The sequence below is a fragment of the Pteronotus mesoamericanus genome, unplaced genomic scaffold (assembly GCF_021234165.1).
Source record: "Pteronotus mesoamericanus isolate MK-2021 breed Mesoamerican mustached bat unplaced genomic scaffold, CSHL_Meso_final contig_2, whole genome shotgun sequence".
NCBI classification, from domain to species: Eukaryota; Metazoa; Chordata; class Mammalia; order Chiroptera; family Mormoopidae; genus Pteronotus; species Pteronotus mesoamericanus.
Genome location: NW_026555084.1, coordinates 1413675 through 1432856, shown reverse-complemented (window position 1 = coordinate 1432856; position 19182 = coordinate 1413675). Strand labels below are relative to the sequence as shown.

Sequence of the window (19182 nt, the reverse complement as noted above, 5' to 3'; positions counted from 1 at the left end):
ATTGTGGCGTCTATATTCTTACTGATCTTTTTGTGTTACCAGTTGTTGGAGAGGTGCTTTTGAATCTCCAGTTATGATTGTGAAGTTGCTGTTTCTCATTTTAGTTTTATCAGCCTTTATATATATATATATATTGAAGCTATATTATTAGGGCATACTAACTTAATATTGTTACATCGTATGAAAACTCTCTCTTCCTCCCTAGCAAAGTTTCTTTCCTTGAAGTTTCTTGCCTTAAAGTCTACTTTATCTGATGTTATAATAGCCATGCTAGCTGTTCTTGATTTGGGTTTGTATCCTGTATTCTTTTCCATCCTTTTCCTTTGACCATCCGTGCATCCTTGTGCTTGTAAGAAGCATTTAGTGAGCGTTTGGCTTTTATTAGACGACTACTCGCTTGTATTGAAGATTCTCCACTTGAAAACCCCGGTTGGCTCTGCAACCTTTTGGTTTTGGCTTAGTCTTAGTTTCCCTTGACCTGTCACTTAGGAATTAGCAAATGCCTTCAGGAAGGAAGTGGCCCAGGCTGTCAGCTCATTGCTCTGTGGCCCTTCCAGCCCTGGATGTCTTTATAGCACTGACCCAGTTCTTGTCTTCCCAGGCTGCTGAAAGTTCTTCTCCTGGTCTTCGCTCTCAGGTGACTCTTTCTGCTCAGTCTCCCAGCCTTGTTACCCATGACGCAAATAAATCAGCATCCGCTTCGAGTTGAAAAGCAGCCTTAATGAGCTTCTCTTTTCTCCAGAACCATGGCTGCCAGAGTGCAGGCCACCTTGGTAGTGCTCCGGTGCCTCCAGACAGATTGTTATTTGTTTTTTAATTCTCCTGTCTAGTTCTCAGTGAGGGGTCAGCTCTGCCTGCCAATCATTCCCCAGTCATTTGATGTTGTGCTTTTGCATATGCTGTTGCCTTATCCCTTCTTCCTTCAAGACTCGGAGAAATGGTCACCTCCCCTTGAAGCTGTCCCTGCCCCGCTTCCAGTCCCGGCCACCAGGAGGCAACAGTTAACAGAGTCTCCCCTCTGCTCCCAGAACCTCAGTTATAGCCACACTGCTTAGGACACTTCACCAATGAAGAGTTCCGACCATTAATCCTCAGCACCCTACAAACACAAATATTATATTGGTACGTGCTGTATGTTGTGTGTGTTAAACTCATTGGCAACATATAAGAATCACAATATGATTTTGAATTGTAGCATCTCTTTAAAAATTGAAAGATCTGGACTCCCTGGGTGTAAGTTGCACATGACAACAACTGGCCGAGCAATGGCTGCCTCATATCATGGGGCAGCGAGTGGCTCTCTGGCACATCTCTCCGTGGTTGTATGCCCATCACCTGACTCATCTAAGTGACCTACCAACTGCCATGAGCATCTGAGTTGCAATCCCTGGTCCATGCGTGTGCCTCCCTACCAGTCTGAGAACGCCATATGAACAGACACAATGTCCTTCGTCTCTCTCCCTGGCATGCCAGAGAAGGCCACTCCATATTTGTAGACATATCCCTATGAAAATGCAACCTAAGCACCTTTAGGGCCCTGAAACTATTCTGTGGGATATAGGATGTTATACTTTTGTCAAAACCCATAGACTGTACCACACAAAGAGCGAACGGTAATGTAAGCTATGGACTTTAGTTAAGAAAAAAAAAGAAAAGAAAAATGTCGATCTTGCTTCATCAGTTGTAACAAATATACAAAAGCAAGATGTGAATGATAGGGAAAACGATGAGGGTGGGTGTATGGGAACTCTCTGCACTTTCTGTAAACCTATAGCGGCTCTATAAATAAAGTCTATTAGAAAAAAATAAGTAAGTACAAATGCTACTTAATCAGAGTGATAAAAGAGGGCAACTCCATCCAGCAAAGTAAGTTTCTCCTGTGAAATTCGAGTCAGGAAATGAAGGGAAACACCATTGGATCCCCACCTGTAGCTCCACTTTTAGAGGGAGCTAGGAAACAAGCCCCTCCTGTTGGGGCTGTGGGGGCGAGTGACGAGGGTGGTGGCCGGGCTGCCTTTGTATGCGTTGTGTGCAGGGGTCCTGGGAGGACAGACAGGAAGGAGTGGATGTCATTGCCTGCCGAGGAAACCCAAGCAGGCCCCCAAACAGACTCCCGGGGGAGGGCAGCAAATAGAGCCCCTACGCCCCTCTCTCTGGGGCCTGGGGCCCCCCAGCTCTACGGTGCCATGGAGGATCTTCTGGGGCTTGATGTATTGTCTTGTTTCACCCTCGGCATCACGGGGAACTCGATCTGCGTCCACTCTGCCCATGGCTCCCAATGTGCGCACGTTTGTTATCCTACATCCCTTGTCCTTTTCTGCATCTTTGTCACTTACCAGCTCGAGAGGGGACGAGACAGGCAGACTTTGGAGATGGTAAGCTCCACGAGAGCAGGGAACCGAGTTGTCTCACTCACCGATATACAGGATGGGGCAACTGTGAACATACTTTTGCCCCGCCCTGTATGTAGAGTAGAGAGATACTTCATTGATAGTTGTTGAGTAAACGAATAGAGTCAGCGTCAAATCACAAAGTAGCAGAGATGAGCGACAGGGCATCCTTTGTGGAGGGTACCTATCTATAAGCCACCCTTCAGCCAAACATGCGGGTATTTCCGAGGCCCATCCACATCCGTGTGTCCTCTGCCCCATGCCATCCCATCGCAATTCCGGCTGCATGGCTGCATGGCTGCGGGCATGCTCAGTGAGCCCCCTGCTGGGCGCCGTGGGCACTGCAAGGCGGCCCATTGCTCTTGCCTGTTCCGCCCTGGGAAAAGGACAGGGAGGAGGTCCGCCCAGCTCGGCCCCTAGACCTCGCCGCCTGTGTCGAGCTGGACGGTGACCTGGACGCCCTCAGGGAGGAGTCGCCACGGAAAATTAAAGTGTGGTTTGCTTTTCTGATGAATGGATTTGGTAAAATGTTTTCTTACTTTTTCCTAGACCTCGCCTGGTGGTATTACCAGTATCAGAGAGGTAAAAAAGTTTAAACTAACTTGACTACTTTGGTCACATTACTTTCAAAGGAAGGGCTGTTTAAGCAAGTCTCTGTATGTTGTAATTAGTCTCCTCACTCACCAACTGTCGGTGCCCCTTGTTAACAAACCTACCTAAACAGAAACCACTGGAAACAGTCTTTTAGACACAAGTTAGAGGAAAAGCTTCGCTCCCCCCTAAGCAACTGATACGTTTTCCTCTCATGGGCAACCAAAGGTGTACAAGGGTGTAGACCCAGCATGGGGCTCGAGTGTAGTGACCTGAATTTCTATGTCCTCTTTTTCCCTGTGGTCTTGACCTCCTAATCTAATCCACATTTTCTGAGGCAATTTTTCTTATTACTTGATCTCTTATTATTTTATTATATTTACTTCATATAATTGCTTCAATTCCTTTGTGAAACAAAGGGGAATGTACTAAACAATCAGTGAGGGAGAGAGAACGTGATAGGCGGAGGGGGCGAGGCGGGGGAAAGGCAGGCCGGGGTGAGGGGGGTAGCAGAGATCAGACACCGAAAGCTGGAAAGCTCTGGAGCCAGGCAGGTGGCGGGACGGGAGTGGGTGAGCCTGAGGGGACAGAGCAGGCGCCACAGGGGACGGCCACTGCCCAGCTCTAGTGAACTACTGCCTTGGGACAACTGGAGACCGGAGCTGTCAGACAGTCCCATTTTCCAAGAAAAATCAGAAACCCAAATGTGTGCATGAACCCCTCATCTTCAAATATTGGCAATTCACTCCCCCCACCCAAAAAAAAAAATTAAAACACATTTTATAGGCCAACCAAGACCTATCTTTAGGCCATGCCCATGCCAAGAGACACCGTTTTGTAACCTCAAGACCGAATGGGTCGCAATAAAGTCCAACCCAGAGACCCCAGGATGGAGAAACTATTTTTCAGTCCAGGGGAAGGAGGTGGTCATGGCCATGGTCTTGGTCACGGTCATGAGACTAACAGGAGGCACCTCAGTAGGAAGAAGACCAAAGGCGTGCGTCCTCCTACTCTTCACAGTCTAACCTGTACTTGGGCCAGAGCTTGGTGGGGGCAGAACGATGGTCAGCTTGCTACAAGCCAATGTGCAGTTTCTGCTCCAGGAAAGCAGAAACCATTGTAGGGGCACACGCAGGCCAGATCTGCCAAAGAGGCCCTGGACAAGACGGATGCTTCCCGGTCCAGTTCTGCCACCCCCCGTCACTGTGGCCTAGGACTCAAGCAAAGCTATTCAACGACCTGTGCTACAAGCCCTTAACGTGGGCTCCACGTGTTTAACAGACACAAGAGCTCCCTGAGAACACAGGGAAAATGCCACAACTCGGGGCCTGTTCATCCCTGAGGGTCTAACGTGTTTGTCCGCCCTTGGAAGAGCCTGCCGCCCCTAAGCTTTAAGGCCCACTTAGCCCGAACGGTCCCCTCCAGCCTCTGCTCCAGCCGGGGATTCCCTGCATCCTCCCCAGTGGCTGATTCTAACTAGTCCACCACTCTTTAAGGTGCTCATACTTAGAGGACGCCTTACTGTTAGAACTCCCGTCTTCCTCGTCTTCAGTGGCGAAGGCAGCGTTCCCCAACTCGCCAACACACTCAAGGTTTAGTGACCTACGGGCATGGAAACATTTTACAAATTAGAAGTACTTTACAAGCAGAAGGTATTTTAATGTATTGTCGTTATGTAGTTATCACCATAGTATGAAATCTCTAGGTTAAATTTCTATCATCCAAATTCAGTCTGACTTGGTAGGAAGAAGACCAAAGATGAGCCAATAATGACTCATCGTTATATTTAATAACAAAAATTATAACAAGCAACATTTGGCCCCAGAGACTCTTAACAAACTTCAGAAGAAATTGTGGAGCAGGCTCCCCACCTGCTCATTCTCCTGTTTCCTCCTCCTCCACCCAGGGCGCCAGGCCACCTGCCTACCTTCACTGGGGCCACCAGGATAGCACCCAGGAACTCTCCACGGGCACAAAGCCCTGTGGCCCCTTCGAGATTTCCTCAGAATATGTTTACAGTGGCCAAGCCACGAGGCATCCAAGCAAAGGCAGGGCGAGCCGGAGTGAGAAACAGGGGTGCCTGCTATGGGCACGCCCCAGAAGGCTGCTCCCCCCCCCAAAAAATAAAGACAAATTAGTGGTTTCTGTTCGTACATCATGTGTGACACATGACAGTCATGATCGGCTGTTGTACAAAGAAAGAGATGAAAATTGAAAATACAGCGCATCTCGTGTGAGTGAGGGAAAGAACGACTTCATAACATTTTTGCTTCAAAATATTTCATGCATTTTTTTGCTTAAATGTATGTGTACACTGGGTTGTGATGTGAACTCTTGCTCTTACGATGAAACAGTAAGAAAAAGAAATCGAGACCCACTGGTTAGAGCCCCACGTGCCCACATGCAGGCTGCTTCCCGGCATCTGGAGCCCAGAGACGCGGGTTTCCTCCCTTAGCGGATGCCCCGACAGCCCGGCAAGGAGAGGGCGGCGACAAAGGGAAGCGAAGCCACCGTGGCGTCCGCCGCCAGAGGTTCTGATCTCACAGAGTGTGTTTGATGGAAATTGATCCTGGTGCCCGGTTGGCGAACAAATCCTTTATTAATCAAGCCCAGGTCTCCCCGAATGAAGGGAGTTTAATATTTGGTATTTCAATAATTACTTAGTGCATTTTTAATAAAAGAGAGGGCGAGTGCAGTTTCTGATTCGCACTTTCTCAGACTCCCGCAAAGAGGTTTTTCTGAGCTTGTGAGGAATTCAGTCACAAGAAAGTTAATAGAAATAAGACAATCTTGTAAGAAATCTCTCTTAAGCTTCTAGGTAAGATAAATTTGGAAAATACACTAGATGCCTTCAAATATACACCATTCCAAAAATACATTTTAGTCTTCCTTACTTACATTTTAATGTAACTCTTACCTCTCTTCAGTGTTAAATACCTGCATTTTTAAAAAGAAAACTGCTGTTCAATCTAATGCGGAATTAAACCAACAATTTATTTTTTAAAATGAGTTAAGTAGATATGAATTAGACTAAGGTGGGGTTTTGTTGTTTGTCTGTAATTGCTACTCGTTAGCCACAAACATAACAATTAAAGGCTCTCTAAGAATTATGAGGAAATCGGCCACTTGCATCTCTACTGTATAAACAGCGTATTTTATTTATGGCAAAGAATCTGCCTTACACCCAGCAGGATAGGATAGTGTATATTGTTACCAGAATCCTCTACCTGTCCCTAGGAAACTTAGCGAAAAGCCTGTTACCTTAGGAAAAGGTTCAAGATTCAAGCTCACTTTGACGGATTCCTTGCCTGTTGAAATCAAAGTATCAAAGGGAACAGCGCCTCAAAGAGACTGACTGATGGAAGCGATCCACCGTTTCGCACCTGCGCCCCCGCCGCGCCCCCACCCCGCCCTCTCAGGTAGAGACTCAGCCTGTTCTCAGGCTCGTGGCCGCAGATGGAGCTGGTGACGCGCTGGCACCCGTTCCCGGAAACCTGCCCACCCTGTCACTGTTCTTGCCAGATTTACAGCATCAATAATCACCTACCAGATTTACAGTTCAATATATGGATTGGGTAACGTCTGCATGACAACAATGGGCAGAGGAGGTTAGCGGGTCATTGATTCTCGAGGGGAGTAAACTTGTAGAAAAAAAGCGCACAGGCCGGCCAGCCCAGAGCTCAGCCACTCCTGCTGGGACGGGCAGATGCGGCAAGTTCCACCGACGCCGGACTCTGGGATCCTTCCACAGGAGAGGGGCCGAGTTCTCGCTTTAACGACTGGCACTTGCCAGATGACGGGTGCAAAACTATATCGCATTGTAGTTCAACTGCCCCTTAAGACAGCTGTGCTGAGAGCCCTTCCATGCTTGATGTTTTCCTTTATATAAAGCAGCTCCCATTGAAGCCGGTTTCCGATTATGAAAGGCCATCTAGTAAATGTTACAAAACGGTCCTGTAAGTACATTCACACTTTCAAGTTAATATTTAATGCTGTGATTGGAACTTTTCGCTAAATTACACTCGCCTTTCTCTATTCACCCCAAACGGTGAGAGCCTACTCCGTGTTTTTTAAATAGGCCTGTTTCCCTTTGCAGGAGGGTGAGGATCCGTCTGCTCCCTCCACTGTGTCTCTAGAACCTCCAGATGTTCAGTGGGCAGCAAACTGAACATGCAGTGATATTGTTTCAAAAGAAAGGGAAGTGTTTTCACGGGGGCTTATTGTTAGCACTTCTGCCTGCCCTTGGAACGTGTTTCCGGCCAGCGCTGGAGCTCCCTCGCCTGGTGTCTGGCATACCTGCGGAAAAGGCTGGGCTGATTGTGGGAGACAAAGTGACCGGGCGGGGCTCCCAGGGGGGCGGTCACCTTCCATGTGATCCCAGCCCACCACCCCTGGGTCCCAGACCACGACACCACCCTTGTGACAGCCCCGACTGCGGTCTGACAAGCGGCCCCCGAGGTCACCGTTCCAATGCCACCTCCTCTGGTTCCAGATAAGATTGAAGATGAGTTGGAGATGACCATGGTCTGCCATCGGCCGGAGGGACTGGAGCAGCTTGAGGCCCAGACAAACTTCACCAAGAGGGAGCTGCAGGTCCTCTATCGAGGCTTCAAAAACGTAAGCCCCACGCGGCCTCGGAGGCCCAGGCAGGACGTCCCTGGGGCTCAGCGTCCCAGGGCACCACAGGGACCCATTAGGGAGCTCCCCCGTCTGTGTCACTGTAAAAGGAGGAAGGTCGGTGCTCTATAAGGGCCATGAGAGCAAGGTCCCCTGGCTGGAAAGGAGGGCTGCCCGTGAGGATGCGGCTCTAGCCTCTGCGTAACGCACTCACGCAGCCAGTGTAGCTGGTGCCTCGAAAGTACCAGGATTTAGGTCTGTTGCTAGTGCCTCCTCGACACTGGGGGCACCCAGGGCGAGACGCCTCCCTTGGTGCACAATGGGGAGCTCGCTCACACCCCAGCAGAAGAGAGCCCTGAACATGGGCCCTGTCTCGGGGAGGGGAGGGAGGCTGAGGGAGCCGTCCCATGAAGTCTCAGACGGCTCTCCGGGGCGGGTGTTGTTCCGCCCGCTGGGGCGGCTGAGCTTCAGACAGAGGCCGACGTGTAAGCCTGAATGCCAGTGTGTCAACTTACAAGAGTCCTCAGTCCTTGAACCTCACGATAGCCTTGCTGGGAAGGCCCCGTCAGCCCCATTCACGGCTGAGGACATTGAGGTTCGAGACTGAGTCATTCAACGTCACAAAGCGTAGAAGGGGCTGAGCCAGAAACCAAACCCAGGTCTTCCTCATCCCCAAGTGCAAACTCTTTCCATACCCCCTACCCCCAGTCCCATCATCCTAGAGAGTGGCTTCCGTCCCAAGGTGGGGCTGCCTCCCGGCCCCCCACCTCGGGAACATGGAAGTCCCTGCCCACCAGCAGCCACGAGGAACCCGAGACCCCAAGGCTGGGCCCAGTCCGCTCCTCCCGGGGCGGGCCCTCAGACACCCTCTGACTCTGTGCCCCTCACGCAGGAGTGCCCCAGCGGCGCGGTCAATGAGGAAACGTTCAAGCAGATCTACGCGCAGTTTTTCCCTCACGGAGGTGAGTCCGACCTTGAAAAAGATCCTGCCCGGCTCCCTCTTTGGCGAGCAGCCTCCCTTTGTCCAAGTCTGTGCTCCTCGCTATGTGCCTCCTCCTCGACACTGGGGGCACCCAGGGCGAGACGCCTCCCTTGGTGCACAATGGGGAGCTCGCTCACACCCCAGCAGAAGAGAGCCCTGAACATGGGCCCTGTCTCGGGGAGGGGAGGGAGGCTGAGGGAGCTGTCCCATGAAGTCTCAGACGGCTCTCAGGGGCGGGTGTTGTTCCGCCTGCTGGGGCGGCTGAGCTTCAGAGAGGCTGGGCCTTCACTGGCGACAGGGTGCGGACCAGGACGCAGTCCCTAAGTGTCTGATGTAAAGCTTCGCCGTGACTACCATGTCACAGTGCCCCACGCTCTCCATTCTCTTCCTTACAGCAGTGAGGCAAGCCAGGACTTTGAAAAAGAAACTTTAGTAAATACCAGGGGCCATAAAATAAACGAATCCAAAAAGCTGCAGGGAGCAGGGAGTTGTGCTTCTCAATCTAGGCGAGCCAGGGGCCCTGCCGCCCGCTCTGGTCCCACCAGCCTGCCGCATCAGTGGCTCCCCCTCTGGCTTCCATGTGTCACAAGCCACCTTACACTTTGCCCCAAGGAGCTGTCTCCTGCAGGACCCTCCCTGGACCCTGACGCAACAGAGACCCAAGCGTCCCAAACACAGCCCGGCTTTGAATGCTGCCTGAAGCCCGGCACCGGCCCTACCCAAGTGCAGGGGAACAGGGGGGCAGCTTCCTCCCAGTCGGGCCCAGAACCGCCAATGGCTGAGCTCTCCCAAGCCGCTCCTGACTGGGTTTGGGCTCGGAGGCTTTGATGCTGCGACCCTGTGAAGGGGGGACACGCTTTTTCAGAAACGTCAAGAGACAGGTCTGGCTACGTCCCATTGCACGGGATGGGCAAGTGCGCACAGCTCAGAGAGGCGGCCTCAAGAGCCTGCGGTCACACAGGATGCGGTGACAGAGCTGCTCTCCAGGCCAAGGGCATTGCTCTGCCACCCAGGAGAGCATCTCCGTGCAGTCACCGTGTCCCTCCCCCTCCCGGAATCACACACAGACAGGTGGCAAGGGCCTTCTCTGGGGATGGCTAGTCGGACCCGCAAGGGCCTGTCTTGCTCTTGCTAGAACTTGCCATCTACACCCCACGACTGCAAGACGGATCCAGGTTCATAGCGGTGGGTTTGCCACTGCAGAGGCGTCTCCCTTCTGTCCCCCCGCCCCACCCCTCTCCCCCTCGTTGTTTGAAGTGGCCTCGCCCTGCTCTGTGTCACCCGCCTCTCCTCCTCTGCCCTGCAGACGCCAGCACCTACGCACATTACCTCTTCCACGCCTTCGACACCACCCAGACTGGCTCCGTGAAGTTCGAGGTACGTATGTCTCTGGGACTCCCCGGGGGCTGTCTCCTCTCCCTCAACATCGCGGGGTGTGAGGGAAAGGGTTGGATCGTGAGATGCCCTCAGTTGAGACAAAGTGGCCTTCGTCCTTTTAACCAGCGCTTCCTGAACGTGGAGAGAGGCAGAGCAGCCGCCCTGCCCTCCAGGAGCCCCGGGCCTCCAGGGACCAATGAGTGCAGTTTCATAGGTCACGTGCACATGGCGCTAACCATGGGGTGGGCGCTGTACGTAGCGCTCTGCATGTGTTAATTCACTGAATCCTCACAATAACCCTACCTGGTAGGGGGCAATTATTGATTACCAGGCACAGAGGGCAGAGGAGGGCAGAGAAATAGAAGGATTTGCCCAAGTCAAACAGTAAAGGAGGGATTTGAACTCAAGGAGGGCGTTCCCAGAGTCCACATTCTTAGCCACGAGACAGTGCCATCCCTAACTGCAGCCGTGGGACGAGGCACCCCAGGGGAGGCTGGGTTTCCCTGCGCCTGGCGGTATCCACGCACACAGAGCTCCAAGCAGGGCAGGGTGAGGCACGGAAGGGCGGGCCGCTCTTCACGGAGCCTGGCCACATGCTTCCGGGGACAGAGGACAGGGGCGACACCGTTGTGTAAAAGCGCTCTCAGGGCCGGACCCAACGACAGAGCTGCAGCCCAGCCGACGGCTTGGCCTTCATGTCCTTCACGCCTCTTCCTCCTCGCAGGACTTTGTAACCGCTCTGTCCATTTTACTGAGAGGAACTGTCCATGAGAAACTAAGGTGGACGTTTAACTTGTACGACATCAATAAAGACGGATACATAAACAAAGAGGTGAGTGAGCTGAGGCCGGGGCCGGGCGAGGGCTACCAGTCAGGCATCTAATCGTAGGTGGGCAGCCGCCCCGGTCCTAACAGGGGGCTGCCTGAGGGAGGGCGGACCTGCTTCGGGCTCACAGAGCTGGTGCTGGCAACCTGAAGCAGCTCACCCTCGACGTCCCCGTGGCCCTTGTCCCAGGCCCTGGGAAAGGGTTAAAGAAAGCCATTCATCCCCACTGGGTCATGCGTTGGCAGTGCACGTTTTACAGGGGGTGTAAGTGGTTTCTTTCAGTGTAGAGTGAGTCTGCCCAGGGGAACTTGCCCTGTAACAGGTTAACAGGCACAGGTTAAAGCCAAAAGTTGGAATAGTTTTTGCAGTTACCACCTAGAAGAGAAAAGGGAGATTTTTGATGGAGACAACAGTTGGATCACATGAGCCACGACCTGTTTTGCCTACAAATAAACCCGTGGACGATGGAGGGCGTGGCTGTCTAAAGAAATCCTGACAAATCATTTCCGAACCTCCCCTGCTGTGACCAATCAGCGCCCCGGAGCCCACGTGGTGCCCCACCTGGGAGACACCCGCTGGTCTAACTGGATCCTCCCTTTGGTGTCTGCTGTGCCCTGGCGTCTCAGGGGACGCGTGGATTTAGCACCACGTAGCATCCCGCTTCCTGAGCGCCAGCCCTCACCCCCGCCCTGCAAGGTTTTCTCCCCAACTTTTTTTTGTTCCTCGCTCATTCGGTCCTGTGTTCGTTCAACATACATTTGAGGGCTTTTTAGGTGTTCCAGGTGCTGAAGATAAAGTGGCGAACAACCCTGAAGAATATGAAAACCCTGATACCCCCCTGCTCCCCGCAGATGTGCTGCATGAATCCCAGTAAAGACATAAAATGCAAATACGGTGGCCAGTGAAAATCAGGCACGAGTAATAAGATGGAAAAATTTGTATGATGTATTGCACTTAAAAAACCACTTTATAAAGCAGTATATATCATATTACAGAGTAGCTCAGCTGGGGTCAGATGTCCACCTTGCTTCTAATCAACTGCGGTTAATGTCACTTGTGGCCACAGGGACAGGTCACTTGGTACAAATACAGCCACGCAGGCTCGCCCGTTCAAAGGAATTGATGGAGTGGCGTGAGGGTCTTCCAAAGCTGGCGTCCACCCCGATCCCAGCATAACCCCTCACAGAGGGGAATGCTTGAGAAAAGGAACCTGCCCAAGAGCTTCTGGAGGCAAAGAGAACTCCCCGCTACCCTCGTTCTAGGAGGAGGCTCCCAGAACCCAGCCCCTCCCATGGGCTTTCCAACTCCCTCTCGTCACCTGAAAGAGGTCCTTGCGATCACTTTTGTTCATAAGAGGGATAAGGAGCATCAGTGTCCCCGAAGGTGAGCCTGACCTCATGATGTCCCCACTGTGTGCTTCCGTGTCCCCCACCCAGGAAATGATGGACATTGTCAAAGCCATCTATGACATGATGGGCAAGTACACCTACCCTGTGCTCAGAGAAGACACGCCGAGGCAGCACGTGGATGTCTTCTTCCAGGTAAGCGTGCACACCTGCGCACGAGCTGGCAGCTCACCTCAGACCAGGCAGCCCCCCAGCATCTGAGCAGTGCGCTGTGTCCAACCTGCTCTGCACATGGTAGGAAGCAGAGAAGAATTGTAAGCGTGCTGTTCTCTAGGAAGAGACGATCCCACTAAGCAGACAAGTGTACACTATAGGAAAAAACGGGGAAGTATACGGAGCATAGTACAGACTCCAAGTTCCATAAAAAGTCTTGAAGGATCCGAGTGGACAGAGGAGGCGTCGTTAAGCACGTTTGTGGAGGTGGTAAGCATTTGCGTCTAGAGAGGAAGGGAAATGAGGTTGGAAACCATGTGGGATGGAGCGTGAGGGGTTCAGGCTGAAGACTTCATCCTTGTCCCTTAAGGAGAGGGAGGCCGCTGTTAATCGTGCGTAGAAAAGTAGCAAGACCTAGCGGTGTATTAGTAAAACATAAACCTAGCAGTAGAGTGTCCAAGACAACCAGAGCTCATCCTGGTCCAATCCTGTCGCTTTGCAGATGGGAAAACAAAGGCTCAGAGAGGCTTAAAGCCTCACTCAAGGTCACCCTGTAAGGGACGGAGACAGAAATAGGAACGCTCATGTCCCGTGTTCTTTCTGCCAGATAAACGGGCCAGAGGAGTCTCTAAAGACCTGTTAGGGTATCAGCAGGACAACCGGTGCTGAAGAGATGAGTCTTTCATTTCAGGAACAGTGCTCCCATGGGAGTCAAAGCGGGACACCCAGGGCCTGTGTGGGGTTGCCTGGCCGGGACAAGACCACCCCCACCCTCGGGGCAGCACTGGTTAATAAAAGGCAAGTTTCGGAATGCAGAGTACCAGGTTCTTTACAGGGCTCCCTCTTGTGTCTTTCAGAAAATGGACAAAAATAAAGATGGGATCGTGACTTTAGACGAATTTCTTGAATCCTGTCAGGAGGTAAGGCGAGATCTCAGCCACAATGTCTCCGAGTCTGGGAAAGGGAAGGGGGGGCTTGGTGACCTGCAGGCGGGAGAGAATGAGCAACCAGTGACCCCCGGGGTCAGAGCCACCAGTCCCACCTGCAGCAAGGCAGGCTTCCAACAGCCCCCGCTCCCCAGAGTGATCTGCGGTTGCTCCTGGCCAAGCAAACTGGGCCTACGCAGTGGCTGGGGGGCGGGGAAGGGCCTGATGTGAAAATCCAGGGGTCTCAGAAACTACAGACTCCCCAGGGGGCCCACACCATCCTTTCTTAACCTGCTTCTGGCTTGATGACCCACTCCCCAGACGGCAGGGGCGTAGCTGGAAACAAATCGAAAGCTGTGATTCTCTAACTACAGCACACATGCACACTGCCTGGGATGATCCTTGAAATCCCAGGCTGAAATACATTCCCAGGCCGCAGTCCCGGAGACTCCACATCTGGGGTGGGGTCCAGAAATCTTCATTGTTAGCACGCAGATCCTAACTCAGTCCGTGTCGGCTGAGGCTCGGGTGCTACTCTTGTGACACTTCCCCAAGTGAGGCTGGTGCCTCTGGTCCTTAGACCACATTTTTTTTTAATTGTATTTTATTGGACCACGTTTACATTAGTCTAAAAGGTAGACTGGCCCCAGAGTCCGCCAGGGACTGGCCTGGAAATAACTGCTTTCCCCGAGTTTAGGAAAATGCATTTCTAACCCACCTTGTTTCAGAAACATACAGTTTACTCTGAGCTCCACTCGTAAGAACCGCAAATACAAGAAAGCAGGGGAGGCGTAGTTAACGCACGCTGAGCGCCAGCTGCGTTCAGGCACATGGCGTAACCCTCGCGACGACCCTGAGAGGTAGAGGCGCCACCTCCGGGGTGACGTTCTAACTCTGCAGCAACTCGAACAGACTGAGAATTGGCCACTCGTCACCGACCCTGGCCCTGCGCCCTGGAGCAGCGCCCTAGAGGACCCCCGTTAGTTGCCGACCCATTAGCTGACGGGATTTTGGGTGGTCTAGGGGTCCTCGGCCAATTACCAGGTAGCCATAGGGAAGATGTGGGGGCGGGGGGGGGCCCAGGCCAGCGGCTATTCACCAACAGGTGAATTTTGACGTCTTAATTACTGTAAAATGGCTAAGGTGCTCTCATTCTCACGTCTATTTCTTCTTTAAAGAAGAGCACACAGAGGCACTGCGGGGGTAAGAAGGGCGGTGAAGGCACACACATGACCGAGATGGGAGGCGAGCTCCAGCGTTCCAACTTCCAAGACCAGGCACTACCGTAGCAGGCTTTTATGACCTTGCTTAACTGCTTTTTCATCGATTTAGTTTCCCACATTAGCAACTTCTTTAGCTATTCATTAATGAACGCATTGGGTTTCACAGCCTCCTGTATAAATAAATACTATGATGGCTACCGTTTTACGCATGAAGAAATGGAGGCACAGAGAGATTAAGTGGCTTGCCTACGGTCACATCTAGTAAGTGACAGAGCCAGGACCGGAATCACCCCAGGCAGCCGGACTCCAACCCCCGCACGTACTCAACCCCTGGGCAATCATACCTCCCTGTTCTAGAAACTTTTAGAAGATTCACTTACCCACAACCAATCAACTTTTCAACTTTTGAAAAACGAATCAACTTTTGTCTTTGTTGATTTTCTCTACTATCGCTCTGCTTTTTATTCCATTAATTTGGCTCTAAATTATTTCCTTCCCTCAGCCTTTTTATTTTAATTCAATTTTCTAGGTTTTCTTCTCGCTTTTTGAGATGGAGGTTTAGATCCCTGATTTTCAGCGTTTCTTCCCTAATAAACGCATGAAATGAGATACGTTTTCCTCTGAGTACTGCTTTAGCTGCTACTGCTTCATATCCCCCCAATTTTGATGTCATATTTTCATTACATTTTAATGCAAAATATTTTCTTTCCATACCCATGAAATACAACTTATCAAAAATTTTTTTAAAAACATATTGAAAATCTGAATAGTCCTACGTCTGTTAACAAAATTTGAGTCTGTCATTTAAAACTTTCCCATAGAGAAAATGGCAGGCTCAGACGCCTTTACCAGTAAATTCTTCCAAACATTTGAGGGGGAAAAAAGAAGATACTAATTTTATATAAATGCAAAGAATAGAGAAAGAGGAAAAACTAATCAACTTGATTTAGGAGGTTATGATAACCCAATATAGAAACTTGACAAGGACATTACAAAATAAAAAAATTTTTAGGCTAATATATTCCTTCTGGATATAGATGCAAAAGATCAAAGCCAGCAATATGTAAAAAGCAGAATGCATCATGAACAAATGGGATTGGTTACAGGAATGCTAGATTGGTTTCATGTTCAAGAATTAATCATTGTAATGAATGACATAATAGAATAAAAAAGAAAAACATGATCATCTCAGTGGATGTAGAAAACCCATTTGATAAAATGCAGTTGCCCAGAGCTGCTTAAAAGAAGCAATACTCACGGTTTCACTGGATAATTTATTCCTTCCAAACTCCTCACAGCCAGAGAAGGTGACTCTCGCCTGGAGTGGCTCCTCTCCCAGGTCCCAGCCCCCCTCCTCTAGGTCCCTCAGGGCCTGGCAGAGATCTTTCTGCACAGGAGACCCATGCTGGAGGGTTGCTCGCCAGTTACAGCTTCGCAGGGAGGAGCCTCATTGAATTCTAACCATTCCCTCCTTCCCCCTTGTCTCTTCCCAGGATGACAACATCATGAGGTCCCTCCAGCTGTTCCAAAACGTCATGTAACTACGGACACAGCCATCCGGCTCTCGGAGACGTTGTACTAAGCCAACACCTGAACACCTTGATCTGCCCTCCTTCCGATCTTGCCCACGGACTCTGGGGTGGAAATACCCGCTCCACGTCGGTAGAGTCCTCTACTGAAGACTTCCTGTGGAGCCCAGCATCACGTGGCTCGGTCTCTGATTGCCAGCTCTTCCTCCTCCCTCTCCTTGAGAGAGACCAGACGACATTGGAAGCATGCTCCTCGCCTCACACTGCTGCCCCGTGGAAGGCCCCTCCGCTTGAGCTTAGACAGTAGCGCACACCTATCTGCCTGCGCGCCCCAGCCCACCGCTGCCAAGCCCGGCAGACCTGGACGGATCTGGAAGCAAGACGACCTGAGCCAAAATGCACTCCATCCTCTGACGGCCTCCCAAACCAATGTGCCTGTTTCCCTTCCTTCGGTGGGAAGAAAGAGCGTTGTTACCGAACGATCTGAATCTACCGGGACTACATGGGGAGCGCCAGCGCCTAACCTGTCTGTGTAGGATAGGACTGAACTCTTAATTAAGCACGGCGTTGTCTCATGACCCAAACTGCCCATGTCCTTTGTTTCCAGAGGCCAGGACCAATCATCCTCTCTCACACTAGCATCTGTGCTGGTAGTACAAACCCCCTGACTGCCCAGGACGGGAGCCAACGCCCAGTGGTCCATGTCTCCGCGCCATCTCCTGCTAGAGCCCAGCGCTGCATGTCCCTTCCAGAAAGCCCAGAATGCCTGCAAATTGCTGTAATTTTATACCATCTTCTAATCAATAAACAGAATTATTTCTTACACTCCTAATCGTCACTTCTTCCATGACTCCTTTGGGCAGGAGAGTGGAGTTGGGAAAAGGGAAGGCTAGTCCACTCCTTTGGCATCCAGTTGTGAGTACTTACCCTGTGCCAGCCCCCAGGCAAACATGCAATGCAAGTACGAATAGTGGGACCACACGCACGTGCGGCTCAAAGAGGAAACTGCGCAAGGCCTCCCAACAAGATTGCCTCTCCCAAGACCCTGCCCAGTAGAAGGCCGGACCCTCACTTGGTGTGGGAGAGGGGGCAGGATAAAGAGGTGGCCAGGACCTCCTGCTGAGGGATGTGGAGTCCAGGGGTTGATGAAGGGGCTTCAGCCTGTAAGCAGCAAACTACTCCTTATGTCGAACACTATGGGCCTTCGTCTTCCCATTTGACATCACATTTAAAAGATTAAGAGCTACAAGTGGCGTTCCTGGAAGGAAAGTAATTACAGAACCTCTATTATGTGTCAGGTGTTGTAGCAGGGGCTTTATACACGTTATCTTATTTCATGCTCACTGTAGAACATTCTGGAAGGTAAGAGTCCTGGTTTTACTGGTGAGGACGCTGAAGCTCAGAGAGATAAGGGGACCAGCCTAAGGTAGCACACAGCTCCCCAGAGAGATTAAACTCTTCCCACTCTATCCTGCAGCCCTCCTGCTGGGGGATCTGAGGGTACCTCACACAAACCTCATTCATCTGTAGTCGGCTCAGAGAGGCACAGGTATTCTTTGAACCGAAATAGCGGATCAAGAAACAGATGCAGAGAGGGGAGAGCCCCAGGTACCAGAGAAGGCCACCCTATCTCCTGCATACGTGAAAAACTCCCCATCCAATTGCTGTTGACTGGCGCCTCGCCTGCGGGAAGTCGTAGGGGCTGCCGCTCTGCTTGTCTCTTTGCACTAACCCAGCACAGGCTGATGGTCACCTACGGCTGCTGGACCCAGGGCTGGCCTCCAGCAAGGCACACACGTAGGCCCAAGCGGAGGATCTGCACTTGGGATCCTTCCCTCGCGGGGGTTGACCCTGCATCCTGAGTCTGGACAATGCCAAGGCTGCCACAATCACCCTTGGTGTGTGAGAAGTGCCCACACCTGGGCCCCATTCCAGACCAATTGAAGTGGGCGGGGCCCCGGTATCAGGATGCTTTAGAAACTGCCCAGGTGATTGTAAAGTGCACCCAGAGATAAGGTGGGAGAGTGGCCATGCCCAGGGCTAGGAATGAAGCATGTGATCTGGGCCATTCCCCACCTGCCTGCTGATAAAAAAAATTAGGTCTGCGACCCCAAGGCACAGCACCAACACCTTCCTTAGGCTGCCCCTCCCTCTGGGACCTCCCCCTGCGTCAGAAGCACTTTTCGTTAACAAGCCTGGTCATCTACCCTCCCCGGGGCTGTCTTCCGGCCAGTTCATTCCCACCGAGTTCCCCCAGCGGCATCCCATCCCTCTCTACCCCCACCAGGAAGCCCCGCACCTCCAGCCCCAGCCCCCCCACCCCAGCGCTTGTCCAAAAGCCCAGCCAAGGCCCCTTAGGCAGACTAACGGAAGCCACAAGTAGAACCCCCGGTGCTGTTCCACCTTTCCCTCCACTGAACCACATCCCCTTGGGTTCTTCTGCATGGGAACGCCTGAAGCGGGGCAAGGATTTTTGTGGCAGAACATCCAATCCTCCCAACACCCAACCACCCACACCTACCCCCACGGCCTGCCCAGTGCAAGGAGTCAAAGCCCTTCACTGTTAATGCTGACCCAGAATAGATCAATGCTTGGGGGGATATGGAGAAAGACAGACTATTGTGGTGACCGACGGGAGACAAAGGGTTAAAACGGATGCGGCAGGTCTGCCTTTTAAGCACCCCAGGGCCCACGAGAGGGGTGATTGGGGCACAGAGGAGGCGCTGGCCGGGTGTGATCGGCGGCTGCTGCTCGCCGCCGAGCCGCTAGATGGCGCTAGCGCCCCGCCGAATATGCCGCGGACCCGTTGCTGGGGACTCCAGACCGCGCCTGCCCGGGAGCACGAGGAGTGCGTGGGGGCCGCGAGCCCGGGAAGGATGTGCCTGGCTCCTTGCAACCGAAGCGCCGGCGCTGGCTTCGGGCCTGGTGTGCACGCGCAGGTCCGGCACTTCCAAAGGCCGGGCATCTGGTGCCAGTGCTCTGCTGCCATTGCCTTGAAATTCTTAATAATTTGTGAACAACGGAACCCAGATTTTCCTGTTTGCACTGGGTCCTACCCAGAGCTTTCCATTTGCACACCGTGACTCATTCATCCCAGCCGGATGAGAATGTCCCCTTTTATAGACCAAGAAACCGAGGCTCAGAGAGGGGTGAAACCTGTCC

The 19182-nt window shown here is 52.0% G+C and overlaps 1 protein-coding gene across 3 annotated transcripts in view; it reads left to right on the top strand.

Annotated features, from left to right (window-relative positions):
• The window catches only part of KCNIP1 (potassium voltage-gated channel interacting protein 1), a 239359-nt gene extending 222537 nt beyond the window's left edge, over positions 1-16822 (top strand). For 2 of the 3 annotated variants that reach the window (XM_054568060.1, XM_054568061.1), the window contains exons 2-8: positions 7474-7598; positions 8491-8560; positions 9887-9957; positions 10682-10789; positions 12220-12324; positions 13200-13262; positions 15985-16822. In XM_054568060.1, the coding sequence (XP_054424035.1) occupies positions 7474-7598; positions 8491-8560; positions 9887-9957; positions 10682-10789; positions 12220-12324; positions 13200-13262; positions 15985-16032 (590 nt within the window). In that variant the 3' untranslated portion in view covers positions 16033-16822. Of the gene's footprint in view, positions 1-2939; positions 2973-7473; positions 7599-8490; positions 8561-9886; positions 9958-10681; positions 10790-12219; positions 12325-13199; positions 13263-15984 lie in introns of all 3 variants that reach the window. The other variant, XM_054568059.1, reaches the window with a different exon arrangement.
• Positions 16823-19182: the final 2360 nt, after the last annotated feature.